Source organism: Cucumis sativus, chromosome 6, assembly GCF_000004075.3.
Source record: "Cucumis sativus cultivar 9930 chromosome 6, Cucumber_9930_V3, whole genome shotgun sequence".
NCBI classification, from domain to species: domain Eukaryota; kingdom Viridiplantae; phylum Streptophyta; class Magnoliopsida; order Cucurbitales; family Cucurbitaceae; genus Cucumis; species Cucumis sativus.
In genome coordinates, this window is record NC_026660.2 from 25,104,186 (window position 1) to 25,125,086 (window position 20,901).

Genomic DNA, 20,901 nt, shown 5'->3' on the forward strand with positions numbered 1-20,901 from the left:
TTTCCAAAAATACTCCAAGGGCCACTAATTCTAACAAAACCATATTACCTATTAAATCCACAACCTGAAGATAAAGAAGTTATATTTCTTCTTCTTTCCAACATTACACTGCAATGATGTCAGTGTGATGTAATATTTTAATTATACTAGTTTACTACCACGTGTTACATATGGTTTTCCTTTCTATTTTGTTTTTTTTTTCCTCCGGTAAATTATACTTTGTTAGACTTCTGTAGATGTCAATAATTACAAGAAAATACATTAATCTTTTTGCAAATAATATGTATATTTTCACCCGCGAACATAATTCAATATCTTGGACCAAAAGGTTAGACGGTTTAAATCCTCACTCTGCATGTATTTACTTAACAAAAAGTTATTTCATTGTAAAATTATCCATGATTTTATTTTATTCTCGTTATTATTCTTTTCTTTTATGTATTGAGCCTTTATCCTATATAAGGTTGCATCTTATAGTTTGATTATTGGAATACAAAATATTCTATTTCATTCAGATCTACCATAACTAATGGTACAAATCAATTCACTTAGTGAGTAATTCATGTATTGATATATTTATATTATTGAGTTTAGTAATGAATATACAAAGTAAATAGCCAAGCTGGCTCAACCTTTGTGTACCTGACTGATATATGATACCATATATATGTGTGTGCGTGTGTGGATGTGGTATCATATATATGTATGTATGTAAACCTTTCGTGCTCCTCCCAGTTTATCTGGTTGTTGGAAGTACCTTCAGTAATTTTTTGTCTCCGCCGGGTTTAAGTTTTACAATTTTACATCTCATTCTTTAGGAGAGTAAAAATCCCTGGCATCTCCTATGACATATCGTGCTTTGGAAACACACTAGAATAGTGGCTCTTTGATCTCTGATCCCAATCTTTGGGAAGAAAATTAAAGCTAACAAACCCAGGGAAACAGAATGAAGGAAGAAGAATCAGTTTGTAAGAGTTGTGATTGAGGACGAGGATAGAATTGAGCAGGTTATGAGGTTAACCATTGAAATTCTAAAGGCCCAAGGTTCAGCATTGTCAAGTTCAAGAACATTTTCTCTATCCTCACAACCCATAAAACAGGGGATGGTACTGGCTTTCTTTTGGCATGACAAATGACAAGGACCAAGATGCTTTAAGCAAAAATTTCCATGACATTTTGCCTTATCAAGTCAGCAAGAAAGTAGAACATGTAATCAGTTGAACAAAGAAGGAAGCGCATGGGCCATTTCCTTTAGGTGCCCAACCAGAGAGGGATGCAGTGAGCTCCTTCACTACTCTCTTACATACAAGACCATCTTTCTTGGCTTTTGGACAAAGATGACATTTCTTTTGTTGGATCCATGGTGAAATTTCTCTAGTCTAATACGCAATACTTGCTCACTCTCTTCTGAAGAAACTGTCAGGTTTTCCTTTGGTGATTATCACTGGGAGAGCAACGAAGCTGATAAATTACAAAGTGTAATTTCATCCATAATATAACAGAGAACTATATATCATGTTTCATGAGTGCACAATGAAAATAAAAAAGATGTAAGGGTATCGTGTGATGATTGATTATGCAATTAAAGGGGAAAATAATCCAAAAACATATCTTGAGAATTGAGCTATTTTCTTTAAAATATAAAAGAACTACGAACTGTATTCAAGGTCTGTAGTTGTATGAGATATTACTAGCATAGTCAACTTGAAGTCATCCATATTGATCACGAGCAAGGAATACAACATTGACTAGTACACCACACACTTACCTCATCAACACCTGGGCTTTGATCAAGTTTGATATGTCTCTGTGGGCCACCTTGCATCAGTACACTCCCAAGTATAGATGGCTCCATGGCTATCTTTAGTATTCCTTGGTGAAATCCACTCACCTTCGAAATTGCAGGAACAACCAAAGTTTTCATTTTTTATATATTATTTCAGGTTAGGTGAAACGTAGAGAGGGAAAAAAACAAACAAACAAAAAAAGAAGAAAAGAATAACTAATGTACTTGAATAGAAAGATTATCTACCATTCCATTAAAACCACTTGCTTCTGCTCCCTTGAGAACAGAGTCTGAAATCTCAGTTATAGCAGCAAACATAACTTTTGATCCAGCTGTACTGAACTGTAAATCAGTTTAAATCCCATTAGATTTTATCATTTAGGTGTAATCAACATGTATGCCAAGATTATCAGACTCACAGTTTTCCCTAAATCTCCAAGATAGCGTTTGGTACCTGACCCACTTTTCACATCAATAAATTTCTTGATAAACTTCAAAGTCCCTGATCTCAATAGCCAAACAGCAATTGAACATTAACACACAGACCTCTAAACATTGGTAGAATCAGCTTCGATCATGAATGCAACTAACAATTGGAAAAATTGAAAAATGGTAGGTTCAATTTGAATTTGGCAAAAAATTATTTGCTTTACCTGGAAAACCCATAAACCCATTAGAGGGATCAAAAAAGACATCCAAGGAAGATGAAGACAAATCATCAAAGATGGAAATAAAATCTGGAGGGAGCAATGAACTTCCTTTTGCGATATAGATAGCCCTTATGGCATACCTGGATCATTAAAATGTGACTTTAATTTTATTCAGCATATAAAAAATAAAATATAACCAAACAAAGATAAGTTCTGCTTACCATGAATAATGTTGAGCACATCTAAGAAATAATTCACGTACTGTGATCAAAGCATGACTAACTAGAACACCATTGAGCTCAACAACCACATTTTTCATTTTAGGGATCTACAAAGTAAGAACAAGGGCAAAAATCAACAAATTCTTGCATGTAATAGTAGAAATGCTACAGATGTTAGAATGAGCAAGAGAAATGAGCGCACAAGTCTGTCAAGTCGCACACCTTTACTACACTATGCAGCAAGGTCCTCAGAGTCTCCTGTGTTGAACTGTAACTTGAATATGATTCATCAGGAAGGAAATTTGTAAAAATCTAAAAAAATAAATAATTCAAATTATAATCAACCTTCAGTTGAATATTTAGATTAAGCAAGGTAGAGAGAACATAAAGCCTGACCATTATCGGGTGGATCTCAAAATGGTCAAAATAGTACTGCTGGCTCTCAGTCTTTGAGTTGGTAAGAGATGTTCTCCAAAATGGAGCGATTCTCATTAAGGTCTCCTCGTCAAGGTTCAAATCAATTGGCTGTGAACATTAGCACTAACAAAATCTAAGCAGAGAGAGTCACACGGAAAAATTATGTTAAGACTAAGTTAAATACGGAAGATGTGATAATTTAGAATTTAAAACTTATAGCAAATGAAACGTTATATTAGAATCTATGGTATTGAATTCAAATTTTTGTAATTCTATGTCTTCCTTTATTTTATTCATGCGGTGAACTTCAATAGTTACTAACATTTATGAGATGGGTGAGATTGTCACAAAAATAAAATAGTCATAAGTAGATTAAGATTTTTGAATTAGTGTAGTAATTTAATGAGCTTTATTATCTAACAAACTATTCACATGAATGAATACCGATATTTCCACTTCCGTCCAATCAAAATTACTATCCTGGAAGAGTTACTTTCTTGAACAAGTGATTGTGGAGTCTATGTTTATAACCAAATGTTTTGTGGAACATGAATGTTATCAGTTAAGGATGAGCATTGTTGAGACTATGATGTGACCGTAAATGGCACTTTCAAGCAGCCCTACAGAAGCCATTTCTTCTTCCTCTTTTTCATTTTTTTTTCCTTTCCCCTCATAACCAATCGACCAGCAATGAGGCCAACTAAAGTCCTGTCGGTGTATGGCCAATGTTATAATGCTTAATATTACCTGCAGAACGACAGAGAAGTACTTCACTTGCTTCACTTGAAAGCTGGTTGAGTTCAGGACGCACACAATTTTGAGAACACAATCATTTGAGTCACTGTAATCAAGTCGATGCCTACGAAGCATTGCAGCAAAAGTAGCTCCTTCTCTCTTCTCCTCCAATTTCAGTGACTGCACCAATTTAACGAATTAGCACTTGATCAAATTGTTAGAATAAATGGGTGGTTATTTGAATGACTTAGCAACTGCCAGGATAATGTCAGGTTAATGGAAACCAGTACCTGAAGAGTAATCTGGTTATATTTCTGCTGCTCTGTGAACACAGAGTTCAAACTAATGTCCCTGAGTTTGGCTGCTACAAGTGGCTTACATTCTGATGGCTCACTCCCATATCCCTCCTGAAATCATAGTTATAAAAGGTCAAAGACATTAGTTTTCGAATAAAATATAACATGTCAATCAAAGAAATCAATGAATCAATCTTCCACACACCCATTTTCTTACCACAAAATAACATGTAAATGCACAATCCAGGAACTTGTTTTGAATTTTATATTTACACTTTCTAACACAATGAATGACTAGGAAAACAAAGCAAAAAAAATTTATGAGACATGGGTACCCATAATTACGATCACATGGAGGAACTGTGATACTCATAACACATAGTCGGATAGAAAAGATTAAGATTACATTACAAACGAGCATTCTAGATATAAACAATGCATAGGAAAGATTCAGACTGGAAATTTTCCAAATCTACCGACTCCCGACTGTTCTTATTTATTTATTTTTTTTTTAAATACAAGATATGAAACTTTCCATTAGAAAAGGAAAAGAGACTAATGATCCAAAGATGCCAAGTCAACTAGGGAGTGAACAAAGAGATAAACGAAACATAGAAGAATTACCAGGGAAATAAAATGAAAAAAAACTATCATTCAATTATTCAGATGATTATATTCTTTCCTTTTTCAGTTTTAACTAGTTTTATTTCTTTTTCTGCTTTTCTATGATGTAAGGGCAATGTACATTTTAGTCCTAGTTTGTGATTATGGTATTTGAGGTTCAAAGGCTAGTTCTAAATTGTCCGATGAGTTAATTTAACTGTTAGTTGACTAATGGAAAAGTGACAGGTCATATTGATATTGCAAGTTTAAATGAGGTGGCTAATTTAATAATTGTGTAGTATTTTTCTAGTGACAATGCGTTTTCATTTTCTTCCTCAACTCTTTCCCTTTCTCTCTCTTCCCTTGACCTTCCTCCCAAACCCATTTTTCCATTGGCCCCATCTCAATCTCCATCTTCATTCACCTGTAGTTCCACATCCAGAAAATCTCAATCCGCACAATCAAATGCCTTTTTATTTCGAGGACACAATTGTACAACTACAATCTATAGACTAGATTCTGTTCAATCCTCACAATCAAATGTATTTTCAATGAGAGAGAGAGAGAAATTCAGAGTACAGTTTAATAAGACAAAAATGCACAAAAAAAAATCAATAAGCCAAATTAGATAATATTCTATAAAATCAAAGCACAATACCACCCACTTAACCAAATTTGAGGCATAAAATATTTGAACTTTGTTACATGAACACTTGAGAAGGAATGTTTTAGGGAGAAAAGAAGGCTGACCTGTCTCCAACATTCAAGTAAGTGAACTGTGATATTAGAAATTCTGAGTTGAAATTTTTGAGATGAAGAAATGACTGAATCTCCTTTGTGACAATCAGATTTCAAACAAATACGTAAAATCCTGGTTGGACCATCAGCATATATTTCGTACCCAACCTTCATAATCTCCGGGTCACCGAAGTTTCTAGATATTGTTCGATGTGTCAAGCCTCCTTGTAGCCTAGACTTAAATAAAGGTTTCCATGTGCGCAACTTGTCCAAGTTAATTTCACGAAAGCTCACTACCAGTAAATTCAACAGCAAAAAGTCAAGTACCACCCATTGTCAAAATCGAAAAAGTGCGTATTTTTTTATGTATTTAGACTTTTTCTTCTTTTCTGTTTCTCTTTTTGAAAATGAAGAATGATAAATCAAGGCATCAATTGTTTAGTAGAGCTGTAGAGATAACCTAACTAGCAAGGCATCGATTGTTTAGTAGAGCTGTAGAGATAAACGCCGAATATTTGTTTTCTGAATTTAATTTAACCTAACTAGCAAGTCATTGAAAATTCACAGAAAGCAGGTGCTATAATTTCTATATTTATATATAAATAATAATTTGTTTTTGTTTTTTCGAAGAGGAAACAAGTCCCTATTATTAATAATTAAATAAGGAAAAACAAAAGCTCATAGTACAAAAGGATTATACAACGAGCAAAAATGAGAGACGGGTCGGCAGACGCACCCGGACATCTCACTAGGTTGACATCCCCCTTAACGCCCTCATCATGTTATATATAAATAATAATTGTCAAACATTTATCCTTTATTGCCTCTATTCTTTCCATATGTAAGAGGTCTTTCCCCGAAGACCTAAATTGCACATATTTAATGGGAAAATGCTATTATTCACAGCAAAATTAACAGCAGGGAACTTCTCTCAAAAAGAGAGAAAAATAATATAATGTATGTTTATATTCATTTCTTCATACCATTGATAGCAATCAACAACCAAGCCAGTACCAAGAACATAGATATAGACCTTGAAAGAAAAATATATTTCACAAGTACCGGAAATTTGGACTACTAGCTCATGTGGTTGAGTCAGGTCATCCCAAACATAGTCAACACTACATCCAGATCCTAGGACCTCTGGCTCCTCGGAATCCTGTAAATTATCATATCATTAATAGAAAAGAATACCAACATTATATAGTAGTGCACATCCATCCACTAATTGCACTAATGGAACAGAACAACCTTCTGATAGTATGTAATAGGAAAGTTGTGCAAACGATTCTCAATCCTGTATGGAAGGTTGGTATTTGGTGGTTTATAGAAGTGCAAATTTAATGTTGAACCTTCTTCCACCACGTGAACTGCAGCAAATTCAACTTTAGCCTCTTGCTGCTTTTTGAATTTCAGGTAAAATCGTCCCAATGAAGCAATGCATATTGGGCCAGACCGAATTAAATCAGAGCCAGTCAGGTAGAACTGAATAAATTTTGATGAATCATCCATAGATCTTGAATGCTTCTTAACAAATTTTTCAAGTAGACTGAATCCTCTACGCTTCTGAATTCCGTCCTGCAGTTTTAGTGTTGCTTTCTGTTTACTGTCTACTTGGATTAGGCTTCCTTCATCACTCTTCATGTAGGATCAAAAAGAGACAAAAAAGAAGAAAAGGTTTAAATACATAAAATTTAACATTGACCAGATTGCTGAAGAAAAGGGAGCTAAAAAATGAAGAACAAATTACAAACCTGTAAATAACACTGACGAACAGTAATATTTTCTTTTGATTCATTAATCACTACATATCGTGGGACTATAGTAACAAGCTGGGACGGAACAACCATATTTCTCAAAAGTGAACCCAATGAAACACCAAGTTTGATACAAGATACTGTGCCATCTCCTTGTGTTTGCAAGCTTAATTCTGTGAAGCCAGATAGAGCATCGAAGTCAAGTAGTGATTCAGATGTATAATTTTCTGACTCTACAAGCACCTTTTTGGACCTGTAAGATATTATGGTGATGGTGTTAAAAAAATGGAATTTTAGAAGACTAGATTTTGTTGATGTGAGACTGAGGAAATAAAAGAGAAGAATTAGGGGAAAATTCCATTAGACTTCCTAGTAATGATTCATCTTACTTTAAGAACCATGAACAACTGGAGTGTGCAGGCAAAGTTATTCCTAAATGTGGAGGACAGAAACCATTCTCTTCTACATCCCTGCATACATTCATGACATTCATTTGTTACAGAATATGCCAAAGGTATGCACAGGCTGTAAAACAATGAACGTAATTCATGAACTCTTTTTAGATGCACCTGTAAAGGATCTTATTGGAAATAAGAAAATGCAGCTTAAAATTTGTGTCATTCTTCAGTGCATACGGTGTAAAAACAGTTACCTGCAATTCAAAATGCATTAGATTATCTGCAGATCAAAATACATCAGGTTTCCTACATGAGGCATAATGCAAATAGTTTCTGAGTCGGAGCTGTTGCAAAATTTGAGCTCGTAACAACGGTAAATTAATATCTAAATGTTCAATATGTACCTTAATGTTTGAAAAACAAAGCAAATTGTGATATTAACATAACCTCTAATATGCCTCTATCGCCACGAGCCAATCTCAAGGAAGCAAAGTACTTTCCAGCACCAAAATCAAGATCGATGTCTATGTATGGGACTTTACTTTTCTGCTTCAGTAACTTCTTCACAAAATCACCAGTATCCACTGGTTTGCAAGTTGAACTTATTTCAGTTAATGTAACAGTAAAAAGAATAATGGCAGGGTTCACATAGAAATTTGCTTCCGATTCAGATGATACAGTTGCTCTGCATCCTATAAGTGAATTCTCAATTATGGTGCTAGGATCTGCAATATGATCAAGTGACAAGTTAAGTTATTTAAAACTATCCATATGGAAAACCAATTTCAACTTTACCTGTCCCAGTTAAATGCACATGTATATTTGAATACAAGGAATTGAACACCCGTACGGTAGGAAGAAGAAAAATTTGTTTTTGCACTTGTAGCACATCAGATGAATGGCTGTCATCAAACCTATGCCCAGATTTATCAGGCAGCATCGTATGCACATCCTTACCAATGCACTGAATCAGAAAGTGCAAGTAGTCTTCACGTCCATCATCAGCTAACAGCTTACAACTTGCGGTGCTGAAGGAGTACTTCTCCAACCCAACCATTAAAGCCTTTCTGACTTTGTAGCTTAACTTATCAAAAATTCCGGACAAATGGACTGCCTTTTCCCCTTTAAAATCATCTGACCAGTCAACTGAACTTGAGTTCTTAAAATTCATCGATTCCTCATGTAACATTGGTCTAAAGGAGAGAAGGAAGTTTCCTGAAACGTTTTGAACCCATCATCAATTTCAGAACAAGGTAAAATGAAGGGAGAATCAAAATGTAATGCAGTTTGATTCTATTTACTAAGACCGAAGTAAAAATGGATGGTTTCTAGCATTAAGCGCAGGCTTCACATACATAAGGCTAGACTTCTGGTCCATCATGGATGTTTGGGTCTTCTATTCATATATGTTAAAAAAAAAGAGGAATAATTTTTTTATTTGTGTTATTTTTTTAAACAAAAAAATGCCTCATCGTTAAAGCAATGAAATGAGACTAATGCTTAATACACTATACTAATTGTACCTACCCAAAATAAAAGAGACTAATGCTCAACAGTACAATAACCTTCAAGAGGATAGATAAATTACAAAACTACAAAAGGAAAAGAAACACTATTGAAATAGAAAAAAGAGAAGATACCGAAAGCAAACCAGCTCCAGAAAAGAAACCAAAACTAGATAGCACATAAGCTATAAAGCCAAAACCAACAGAAGTCCAATGAGCAGACGAGGTAAGAAGTCCAATAAGGGTGAAAGTGTGAGGATCAAACCACAAATCACGCCAACTCTAAAACTGCCACTTCTAAGTTTTTTTTTAAGAGGAGACAAGTCTCAAATTTTATTAATAAAAACAAGCTTAATGCTCAAAGTACAAGAGAATTATTCAGAGAGCACACAAATAGATAGGCTGTGGATCAGACGCACCCATAAATCTCAACGAGGTTGACACCTCTTTACTGAAAGAGTCTTCACAGACGCCCATACGAGTCTATTGTGATAACAAGGCTGCCATTGCTTTGACCCATAATCCAGTTTTACGTGATAGGACAAAGTACATTAAAGTTGACAACCATTTCATAAAGGAGAAGGTTGATGTAGGTGTAATATGCATATCTTATCTTCCTACGATAGAGCAAACGACGAATATGCTAACTAAAAGTCTTTCGAAAAGACAATTCTATAAATGTTTTAGCAAGCTGGTTATGGATGATATCTACAAGCCACCTTGAGGGGGGAGTGTCGAATTTCCTTTTATCTTATAATTTTGTTTTTTATTTATGTCTATATTTTTCCCTTATTTATGTTTTCTTTCTTTGTTGTTGGTCTTTCTTTATATAAGAAGACCTTGTATTTGGTTCAATAAAACATAGGAATAATATTACATTATTTTTACTTCCCATTTTTAAGTTGGTATCTGAGTACGTTGCTTCAAGATGTCCTAGGTTCAAGCCTTTGCAATATTATTTCCTCCCCAATTAATATACATTTTCAATTGTTGGGCCTCCTTCATATTTTGAGCCCACAAGTAAGAAGGAGCGTTAGATATTATATTAAATTTGTCTTCACCCATAAGCTTAAGCTTTTGGGTCAATTGGTGATTTAAGACGCCCTCATCATCTCCTCCAAATAAATTGCCACTTCTAAGTTGCAACTACTAGGAGAAAAATGTGACATCATAAGGACAAAGCAGTAAGACCTAGGCACTTAAACCATAGACATCTGCAAAACACGTTCAATTTCAAGACAAAACCACCAAGATATCTTTAACTGGAGAAGAATGAGGAAGTGATTTCACCTAAAAACTGAAAATTTCCATATAAGCAGAGAATTTGACAGGAGTTATGGGTGACAAATCTACATCTGGAATTTAGCTAGTTATAGCAGCTCACACTCCATTGATTCTTAATCAACTATGAATTTGAATATACCTCCTACCAAAATGTTCGGTAAAATAAATGGAAAAAAAAGTAGAAGCAAGTACTCACGAAGTACATAGCGAACTATTTAGCTTTCCAAAGTAAATGAAATGTAAATTCACTTTCTTGCATCTGACTTTTGGAACCCCAAAATCCAATTAACCTAAAAATTTAATCCAAGAAATTTACACGAATATTAATATCGATCACCATAGAGGCCACCTATCATGAAGGACAGCTTGTTATTTCATGCACTTGAAATCACCGTAAAATAGTCACTGTTGTTATTATTATTTATTATTATTATCGTTCTTTCACATGGACATAGAAAGAATACGTAATAAATGAAACAGCATAATGATGAAAAACTATCTTGGCAAAAAACTCAATAGATTAGGCTTACCACATACCAATACTTAAAGAGTTTAATGCTTTTCTTGATCCACCAGACGAATTTAAAGCATCAAACATTGCCATTGAATCATCAATCACATCTTCAGATTTTAGCAACACAGAAGCACTTTCATCTTCATTTGGTTGGTTTCGTCGAAATCGAAGTTCCATTGTTAGTCCACTTTCATTATGTATTCTCGTCATAGGGGAAACCACAATGGACAAACCATCCTGCAAAGTAGAGGGGCATAAGGGTTGTTTATAGTGCAATCATTTTCAAGAATTGTAAACTCAATTGAAACAATTTATTCACAAAGTGATACAAGTTACCTCAGGATGATGAGAAATGTCAACCACAATAAGCGGCCCTGGATAAGTTTTGGAATCTATAGAAATGAAAAGTGGACATGAACATCCTCAGCAACATCACCAAGAAAATTGCCTCAAATTAGCAATAAATTAAGAATATGAAAATCAAAATTTCGTTTGAAATTGAGTAGCAATCATATAGTAAAAGTGTTTTAAAATGTCTTTCACCTTTTTTTTTTCATCAAGTAAATAAGTGTGATTATCAATAAAAATAACAAACCTCTTTTTCCACTATGAGTTGTAATTTTAGGACCCCAAGCATCGCTATCAATAAAAGTAACTTAAGTAAACGAGGATGGTGCCAATTGACCCAAAGACTTGAGCTTATGAGTGAAGACAAATTTAATTATATATCATCTAACAGTTTCTCCATTTGATCTAGTTGATTCCCTTCCCTCCTTTAACTTTGTTCATTATGGTTGTTTGGTTGCATTATCAGTTTTTCCAGAGTCGCAACTTGATATGAACCACCAGGAAAATTTATTGTCAATGATTTAGTTTTAGGGGAGCCTGGGCTTCAAACTTTCCACCTTACTGTAGCCCACTCAATGTTTGGGTGTCTGATGATAATAAGTGAAGTTTCCAATTACTATAACTCACAATTAACTACAATAAAGCTATTTGAAAACTTTCATTGTCCATAGAGTCTACTGTTTTGTAAGCATATTATCTTATAGGTTATAACTATGTCCTCTATATTTCTATTCATTTTCTTATTTTTAACGAGTTCTGTATATGAGACCTAAGTTGTATTTTCTTGAAATATAAAGAATATTATATTTATCTGAAAAACACAATAATAAGCAAACAAGTCAATTACCCGTAATAAAAAATAAGAAATTTGAGAATACCTTTTGAAGATTCTATTCTTGTTCTCCAAGCAAATGTTTGGGCCTGTAACTTGTCAATATGGATAGGAGTTGTAAAATTTTCAGTTTCACAAAGTTGAAATGAAATAATTGGTCCACTCTCAAGAGATAGGTCTGGTGATCCTTGCCTTGTAAACATGAAATACCTCCGAGATAATTAATCTCAAACAATGACGAACAAACAAAAGAATCTATATAACTATATGAACTATCGCAAGGGAAACAAATACCGCAAGAGACTGGTAGCTGACAACTACAATCATAATGTCGTTATAAGTCAAATACATAATACATACTAGTTTTCCGTGAAGCAACAAATGCCCAGCTAATGTAATAATTGAATCCTTTTTCTCCCTTATGATAATTTTTGGAGGTAGTTAATTGTTTCAAAATGCCAACTGCAGTTTTGATTTTGATGCACAGGAACGCTGTTGTTACTATATTTGTTTCCAGCCATTGCTACCAGAGGCTTCTAAAGTGCCTTCGGTTGCTTGTGTTGATTTTATGGAATAAATCTATATTTCATTCATTACTTAATAGAGATACAAGCCTATATATACCATAGAGAAATACACTTAAGGAAATAATATCAAATAATATCTCCAGAATAATATCTCCTAACAATAATATCTCCTAAGAATAATCTAATTATATTAATAGCTTGTTATTCTGAGTTTATTAATAAAATCCTTTCCAACATCCTTTTCCTTTCCACAGGCATTAAGATTTTGAAATCACTATTGAATGTCAAGAATTTTGTATTCTTTTTTAAAAAAATTAAAATCAAATCAAATAGCTGGAAAACAGAAAATTCAATCTTTATTTTTCACAAGAAATGTTTTCATCGATGAAATGAAAGGAGAGACAAATGCTCAATAGATACAAAACTCTACATAGGAGACAGAAAAATAAACAAGAAGCAAACCATTCAACCAAAACATAATTAAAACGATTCCATAAGCAGAAAATTACACAACAAAATGAACAAAGCAATCATCAGCCTTTGAATCCTAAGAAGTTTACCAATCTACTATCTCGCTCCTTGGATCTGATGTTCAATTTATTAGGAGTATCCAAACCCCATCCCCTAAAGAAGTTTTATCTTCTTCCGTAGATGACGAGGAATCAGTGGTAAGTGTGAGCAGTGAAGAAGGAGAAGTTCCTTCCGAAGAACCAGCGTAACGGGAGTTCCTTTCAAAGGATATATTTGATGGTTTGTTTAGCGCCAATGTGCGCAAATTACTGAGGGGGCCTTATTTATAAAAAAAAAAAACCTTTTCTAATTTGGGTTAATTTGATAAAAGCGATTCTAGCTGAGATTTGGTTCGAATGTAACCAACGCATCTTCCATGATAAAAAAGGGAATTGGATTGACATCGTAAAGATTTCTAAAAGAAACGCAGCAGCTTGGTGTTCTTCAAATGCAGAATTCAAAGATTACTCCATTCAAGACATCTGCCTCAATTGGACCGCCTTCATCGGATGAGTTTCATCGTAGTTTTCCCCCGATTGCCAGTTCAGAATTAGTGCTTTTGTAGTTTGGATGGGTTTTATATGTATTTCTGCCATTATGTTTGTACTTTTCAGTCTTGCTTTTATCTACTGTAGGTAGCTTCTGTAGTTATTTTAGTTGTTACTTTGATCTTTTCATGACCTTAGTATTATTTTTGTACTTTGGTCTTTTCTTTGTATTTTGGATATGATGAGGGTGCTATGGGATGTCAACCTAGTTGAGATGTCCAGGTGCACCTACTGATCCTAGCCCTATCTATCTATCTCGCTCTCTCTCTCCCCTTTCTTGGCTTTCCTATTATTCTCATTGTATAGCTCTTTTGTACATTGAGTTTATTAATAATAAAGAAGCTTGTCTCCTTTTCAAAAAAGATAAATCTGCTGAGTCGTCCTCCCAAATTCTTGGGCAAAAATCGTTATAACTCAAAGATTCATTGAAGTGGGCCCATTTTCCTTTATTCATTTCATTTAAAGATTCAAAAGAGGACTCTTCGACTATTGGAATATTAAAAACAGGGTCGTTAGAAGTGGACCCCACTGCCTTCTTGCAATAGCTGTCTGACTTAGGTTTAGCAAAATTCAAAAAAGGGGCTGTTCAGTTGCTTGTACATTCAATTCGTCTTCAACCTGATTTCCTGCCACTGTCTTCATCACCAGCGACGGTGGGATGGTCGAAAAAATCTTTAGAATTTCAAATGGATTTATGCTTCTAGGGAGAGTTGCAAACACTAATTTCAAGATTTTCTGGACTAATGGAAAGGAGGGATCAAAGTCTTCATCAATCATAACTTCTCTAATCCTCAAACAATCAAGAGAATTATTAAAATCATCTTATAAGTTAGGGGCTTTGAGGGGAATATTATGGTTTAGGAATTCATAATCTCCAAAATGAAGATATATATTTCCCCTCTTTAGATCAGTGATTTCAATTGTGCAAGGCACAAAACCACAAGGATTCTTCTTAACTTGAATCCGAGCTTCACTAACATTAATTAATTTTAGAGTTTCGGAGACTATATCTAAGAGACCTCCAAAATGATCTCCAATGACCTTAAAGGTACTTCTACACCAATGAAGGTTTTTAATTTTGAGCCAACTGCCACAACATCTTTCGAATTTGAGATGAAAATTCCCCAGGCTTGCCATTTTCCTTCCTCATAGATGAGATCTAAAATTGATCCTTGGTCAATGCTAATGAGGGCATTCTCATCCTATAAAGGATTTATAACAATTTTTTATTGGAAAAAAACTTCCAACCTCTTACGGATCAGTTTCCGAGGCAAATAACTTTGTTATAATTCATAAATTTTCAAAATTGACTTTCACGACTTCATGATTTTTAATCAGCCAATGCTTCTATTTTGAAGGGGGAAGATGGACTGACTTTTGAACCTTCCTTTTTTTACTAGGAGTCTGGTCAGTTACCTTATATTTAGGTCTTAGAACAGGGGAACTGGAAAGACTTGATTTTGCCACTTCAACTTAACTTAGTTTCATATTCAAATTCGGAGGAGGAATCTTGAGGGAATTATTAGAAAACCATCTAGCATAATCCAGTTTTTCGACAAACTTATCCAACATTGAGCAAAACAACTTCCAGCCTTGCTTCTCACTACCCAAGCACACTCTGATATTGAAGAGAGCCCCTGAATATGGCCAATGATCACAGCGCAGTATCTAACCCGACTTAGCTTGAAACTTTGAAATTCTCAATCTGCCTCTGTCGATATCCCCAAATTTCCTAAAGTGTCTACCTACCAGAAAACTGATAAGATCAATTAACGCTGACCAGATCCATCTAAGTTGGCAAAGGGATAGAGAGATGCTTCTGTCAGCTTCTACATCTTCAATAAAGCAACAATCTCCTTCTTGCCAAATGCAGTAGTGTGACTGGTCAATTTTACAGCTAACCACCTCCATGGTGATCTCTGGCGGCCGGAGAGGGGAGATCGGAAGGAGTGGGGTGGAGAGAGGAGAGAGAGAACTTTCCTTTTTTTAGGCCCTATGTTAAATCACAGTTAGATCCAAAAGTTTAAATAAATAGGTTAGAAAAAAAAAATTCAAGTGCCTGGATACAAGAGCTAAAAAGTAAGTATATGCTAATTAAAGTACCTCAAATAGATGAAATCATGATCAAATTTTCCTATTGTCCGACTCTTCTTGTTGTCATATTGACAATGAAGATCGACCCCAAATTGATTTTCAACCTGTCATATAAATGCAGATGAAAATGCAGGCCAGTCTATTCTTTTTATAACTTGTGTAGATTCGCATATAACTTTTGTCTATCAATGATTATATCAGTTCTTCCCTCCAATTGGATCTATTAAATTTCTTATTAGACAAAAATTTCTACAAGTTCCATCCCATCAATCATCTTATTGAATTTTTCATAACAAATAACATCTTGAAAAGCAAACCTTGCAACAGTTTGGACGAATGATGGAACTTCTCACTGCATAAGGACCAGCCAAGTTTAGTTTCCCAATGACAAAGAGCACTACATCCAGCGAGGTCTCATTTAAGGATATGTCCAACTACCAATATACCACAAAAGCATATCAGTGAGGTGTGTAATAAAAGAACAATGGGTTGACTGCAGAGTCAAGAAACTGCTTAAATTCAATGACAGTCACTGTTTCCTGAAAGAAAAAGATAACACCTTCTTCATTCTACAATAAATCTGCACAGGAACCCCACGCAAAATTGTTTCTGTGCTACTGCTTTTAGCACTGAAACGGTAATAAAGGCAAAAGTCGACTGGGCTAAGAATCCATTGCCTGCATTACAATTCAAGAAAATATTATGAAAAAGAATCGAAATTAAATTAAGGGGAATGGACAAAAGATAGATCTTCAAATGGCCTAGCATCAAGGTAACAGCATTCTTCCACTCGGCACAAGTTCTCACCATAAATGTCTTCGTGCATCAAAATAATGTAATTCAGCAGTGGATGTGCAAAAAACCCTGGTTTTATTTGATGAAATTTGTAGGGTCAGTTCCATATTACTGAGACAACCACAAATGAGAGGCAATATGTCACTCGTATCAGATATGTCATGAACAATGGTGAGAGAAAAATAACTTGAAATAACTATTCTTGGAAACATCCCATTAGTTCCAGATAATCTCTCATCCAGGTTTGAATTTTGTTCACGACTGGTATCGGTGGTCCCAGTAAGATAATGGTTTGTATCAGTAACACCATGAATGGTAGAAAAATCACGAATAATTTTGAACTTAAAAGGATTTCCAGGTTTTCTGACAAACTTTGGAAACCCATCAACAAAGGCAACACCACAGTCATTGTTCTTGTTCACTAGATAAAAACTTCTTTTAGAAAACTGGTTGTATGCTTCCCAGTCCGTATCACCATTTTGACCTCTAGGTGTTGAAGAAAATATTGTCCATAGTGTCGTATCCCTATCATCAGTGTCAGATATGTTTACAACTCCAGATCCGGGATAACAGTTCAGTCTCAATTGTTTGTCTGCAGCATTCTTTGTATACAATGATATCAAGGAGAACCAAACCGATGACGAGAATCTCCTCCCTTTCTTGTATTCAACCTGCAAGCTCATAGTCACTCAAATGAAAAGGAAAGTCATAGAACACAAAAACAGAAGTAAAAAAAAGAGAAGTGTTGGAATTCTTTCCTTTTTTCTAGGCATTTTCCTTGTTAGAATCCTAGAATAATTATGGAAAGATTATGGAAATGTTTTCCTTATTTTTCTAAATCTTTTCCTTTTTTATTCCATTGTATACTCTATTTATTCTCCTTTGTACCTATTGTTTTATTCATTAGAAAATAATAACAACAAACAATCGTGGTTTTTCTCCCGGTACTCGGGTTTCTACGTAAATTGGTGTGAACTCGTTGTCTCTCCTTTCAATAAGAAGAAACCTATATTTTTTCAACGAACGTCAATGAAATAATGAAAAGAGACAAAGGTCATTAGTCCAACACAAAAGACAAAACTATTCAAGTAAGGTCATTAGTCCAATCCAACATTGTTTTGTTAGATTATTGTACTTGTTTCCCTCACAGTTTAAGCCTTCAAAAAACAGAAAATTTTAAGAGAATTCTCAAATACTATTCTATTGTATTCACTAAGCTCATACAACATTCATAAGAAAGCTCAGATGGTCATTTAAGAAGAGGGAAGATGTGACAGCCCCCTTTTGGTCCACTCAAACCATATTCTCCAAATGGAAAAGGGGAGATGTGATATCTCCATCATTGTCCCTCGTTGTGTCGTCATCTTCATATTCATGGGTTTTCTGCTTCATTTTTTGTGGATTTTCACCCTTTTTGCTTGTTGTTGGCCTTCCTTCTCCGTTGTCAAGCTTGTGGGTAAAGAAAAATTTAATTATATATCACTAACACTCCCCCCACTTGTGGGCTTGAAATATTTGAAAGGCCCAACAAATGAAAATTAATTTTAATTGGAGAGGAAACAGTAACGCAAGGGGTTTGAACACGAGGAGGTCCTCGACCACCTACTCTGATACTATCTTAATCACCAATTGACCCAAAAGCTTAAATTTAGATTCTTGTGTTGCTTTTAAGTACTAGTTACATACAAGGTTTAAGGCTTTTTGCTTTGTTCGATCTTTCTTCTCTTGTAAGGGCTGTGATTTTTTGTACTTTCCTTCCTCCTTTTTAAAGGTTGTGTGTTAGCCTCGGCTCACTCAACATTGACATTAGTTTGTAGGAAATGATAAGTACACTATGGAGGTATCTGTGAAATTTCAGGGTACATAATGATGTTTTACATAAGAAATATATAGACCTCAAGAAAACCACTAAAGGAAAATTCATAAATGGAAAACACCAAAAAGGAAAATAATAATGAAAAATACTAATAATTCATAAACCCCAATTTTCCTTTTAACACCTTCCCTCAAACTCAAGGTGCTAGAATCATGAACTTGAGTTTGCTAAGAAGACGTATGAATCAAATCAATAGATCTAGGATAGAATCAGAAACCCACAAAGAACAAAAATACAAAGAACTTCTAGGCTAAAGACAAACCCACGAAAAACTTATGAGATAGAAACATAGACCCTCGTATAGAGATCTATAACAAAACTTATGAAGAACAAAACAAAGAACTTCTGGGCAATAAGAGATTAGAACAAGATCCACCGACTGATTGAAAACGGAACAGATACATAAAATAGAACGTAACAATTGGGCTAACTGAACTAGACTCAATGATGGAACCAACCAACAGTAGACCAAACCGGTGAACCAAGACTGAACCAATCGAACTAATTGAAGAAACCAAACCGGTTGAGAAAAGCATGAATTTTCCATGGACAAAGGGCTTTAACTCATAAAATCTAGAGACAGTTGTGCGAACACAAATAGAGAATGAAACTCATGATGTCATATGGAGACGTGAACTCCCCAAGACAGATCTGGAGCGAACTAGGCAGCAGACTGGAGAAACCCATGGAGACAGGTCTGGATGGTGGATATGGATCTGAGTGATGGTGAGCTGATATGAAACAGACGCCAGATGGGTCAAAGACGCACCAATCTAGACAGAATATGGAAAAAGCTTTGGAAGAGCGTGCTAGTTTGAACTGGAATGTTCGATTTTGCAGCAGTTTGCCGGTGAGTTGGGTGGAGTTGGCACCGAAGAACGGCGAATCTACATGTGAGTCTACCTCCGTCGATGGCTAGAAAAATTGATGGAGGTAGAGGCTGAACAAGGCTAGAGGCGGCAGTGGCAGCTAAATTTTAATAATATAAAACTCTAAAGCTCTGATACCATGTGAAATTTCTATATTATTGAATAAATCATAATAATTCCAGAGTACATAATAATGTTTTACATAGGAAATATATAGACCTCAAAGAAACCACTAAAGGAAAATTCATAAATGGAAAATAATAATGGAAAATACTAATAATTCATAAACGCTAATTTTTCTTTAACAGTGTCAACCTAGTTTAGATGTCTGGGATGCCTCCTAATCCTTAAGTTTTTGCTTACTGCTATTTGTGTAACTCTTTTGTACTTTGAGCATTAGTCTACTTCTGGTATGGAGACCTTTTTATAAAAGAAAAAGAAAACAAGGATTCTTGAAGTTGTTCTAATAATTGCGTTTTTTGCATCTGGCATGGAGACATAAAAAAGGAAACAAGGCTTTTCATTGAGAAAATTAATGCTCGAATTACAAAGAGACATAGTAAGCAAATAAAGCAATTACAACCAATAAGACATTCTTAAAGATGAATCAAATATTTTAGCCGTGAAACAATCAGGGTCAAGGCCAAAGTTCCTGTTTGATGAAAATAAATTTTAGAATTTTCATTTTTCAGCTTAATTTTGGGCCTTATATAAATTGTGCTTTTCGTTTCTTGAATGGTTTCTTCATCTTCTCGTTTAATCGATCTTGTACTAGTAAGGATACCCCTTTTTGAATTCTTGGTTTTAGTTGTCACTGTTGTATAGCCTTTGTGATAGGCTTGGAAAGTACATTTTTTATTGTTTTTAGGAGATGATGAGGGCACTAAGAGTATGTCAACCTAGTTAAGATGCCCAGGTGCACCTGCTGATCCTTAAGGTTTTTGTTGCTCATTGTATAATTCTCTTGTATTTTGTACTTTCATCTCATTAAAGAGACATGTTTCCTTTCCCAAAAAAAAAAAAAAAAAAAAAAAAATTAGAACTAGGAATAGTTGTGCTGAGATGGGGTTTTAATCTAGAGGTAGAAAAACATGAAGGCTTGTCTATTTTGTGTAGAGTGCTTCAAATAAATGGATAAATTCTGATTTAGTGGCCACCACCCTGCCAAGAAAACAGGTATTTAAGTCACCTTTTTAAGCAAAATCAGCTTAAATTTTTGTTTCCAAAGGCTTCCTCTTCGCTTTGACGGAGAGCAATTGGGGTTTGAGACTACTTGTTGAACTTTATGCATAGGAAAGCCTTCTCCCGTTTCTTTGAGATTATCAAGCAAAGGGATGTCAACCATAATTTTATTTGGCTCTTTTGTGTTGTGACACAACCAAAGAGGATTTGTTTCTTGCTGTAAGAGCCTCTTTTAAACCCTTTAAGGTACTTGAAAGGCATTCTAGAATCTAGGTCATCAGTTGTCATAATTGCTTAAAAAGTCATCAATCATAATGGTAGAGCTCTATACATAATGCTACTTACACAAAAGAATTAACAAATTGGAGATCACAGGTCTCACATTAATATTTCCTATATGTTTCATTTTCATCCGG

General features: G+C 34.8%; 1 protein-coding gene across 6 annotated transcripts in view; it reads right to left on the reverse strand.

The window, feature by feature from the left end:
- The window catches only part of LOC101222087, a 39,123-nt gene that overhangs the window by 1,548 nt on the left and 16,674 nt on the right, over positions 1 to 20,901 (reverse strand). The window contains exons 10-33 of one of the 6 annotated variants that reach the window (XM_011659515.2): positions 16,571 to 17,229; positions 16,323 to 16,440; positions 16,081 to 16,197; positions 15,773 to 15,867; positions 12,131 to 12,276; positions 11,241 to 11,296; positions 10,928 to 11,141; positions 8,397 to 8,816; positions 8,049 to 8,326; positions 7,773 to 7,855; positions 7,593 to 7,673; positions 7,201 to 7,456; positions 6,698 to 7,084; positions 6,509 to 6,605; positions 5,459 to 5,739; positions 4,100 to 4,216; positions 3,822 to 3,989; positions 3,054 to 3,182; positions 2,880 to 2,969; positions 2,658 to 2,764; positions 2,440 to 2,576; positions 2,206 to 2,288; positions 2,033 to 2,128; positions 1,769 to 1,891 (exon numbers count right to left, since the gene is read on the reverse strand). In XM_011659515.2, coding sequence (XP_011657817.1) covers positions 1,769 to 1,891; positions 2,033 to 2,128; positions 2,206 to 2,288; positions 2,440 to 2,576; positions 2,658 to 2,764; positions 2,880 to 2,969; positions 3,054 to 3,182; positions 3,822 to 3,989; positions 4,100 to 4,216; positions 5,459 to 5,739; positions 6,509 to 6,605; positions 6,698 to 7,084; positions 7,201 to 7,456; positions 7,593 to 7,673; positions 7,773 to 7,855; positions 8,049 to 8,326; positions 8,397 to 8,816; positions 10,928 to 11,141; positions 11,241 to 11,296; positions 12,131 to 12,276; positions 15,773 to 15,867; positions 16,081 to 16,197; positions 16,323 to 16,440; positions 16,571 to 17,229 — 4,338 coding nt within the window. Of the gene's footprint in view, positions 1 to 1,768; positions 1,892 to 2,032; positions 2,129 to 2,205; positions 2,289 to 2,439; positions 2,577 to 2,657; positions 2,765 to 2,859; positions 2,970 to 3,053; positions 3,208 to 3,821; positions 3,990 to 4,099; positions 4,217 to 5,458; positions 5,740 to 6,508; positions 6,606 to 6,697; positions 7,085 to 7,200; positions 7,457 to 7,592; positions 7,674 to 7,772; positions 7,856 to 8,048; positions 8,327 to 8,396; positions 8,817 to 10,927; positions 11,142 to 11,240; positions 11,297 to 12,130; positions 12,277 to 15,772; positions 15,868 to 16,080; positions 16,198 to 16,322; positions 16,441 to 16,570; positions 17,230 to 20,901 lie in introns of those variants that run through there. The other 5 variants (XR_004217466.1, XR_004217465.1, XM_031887361.1 and 2 more) reach the window with 5 other exon arrangements.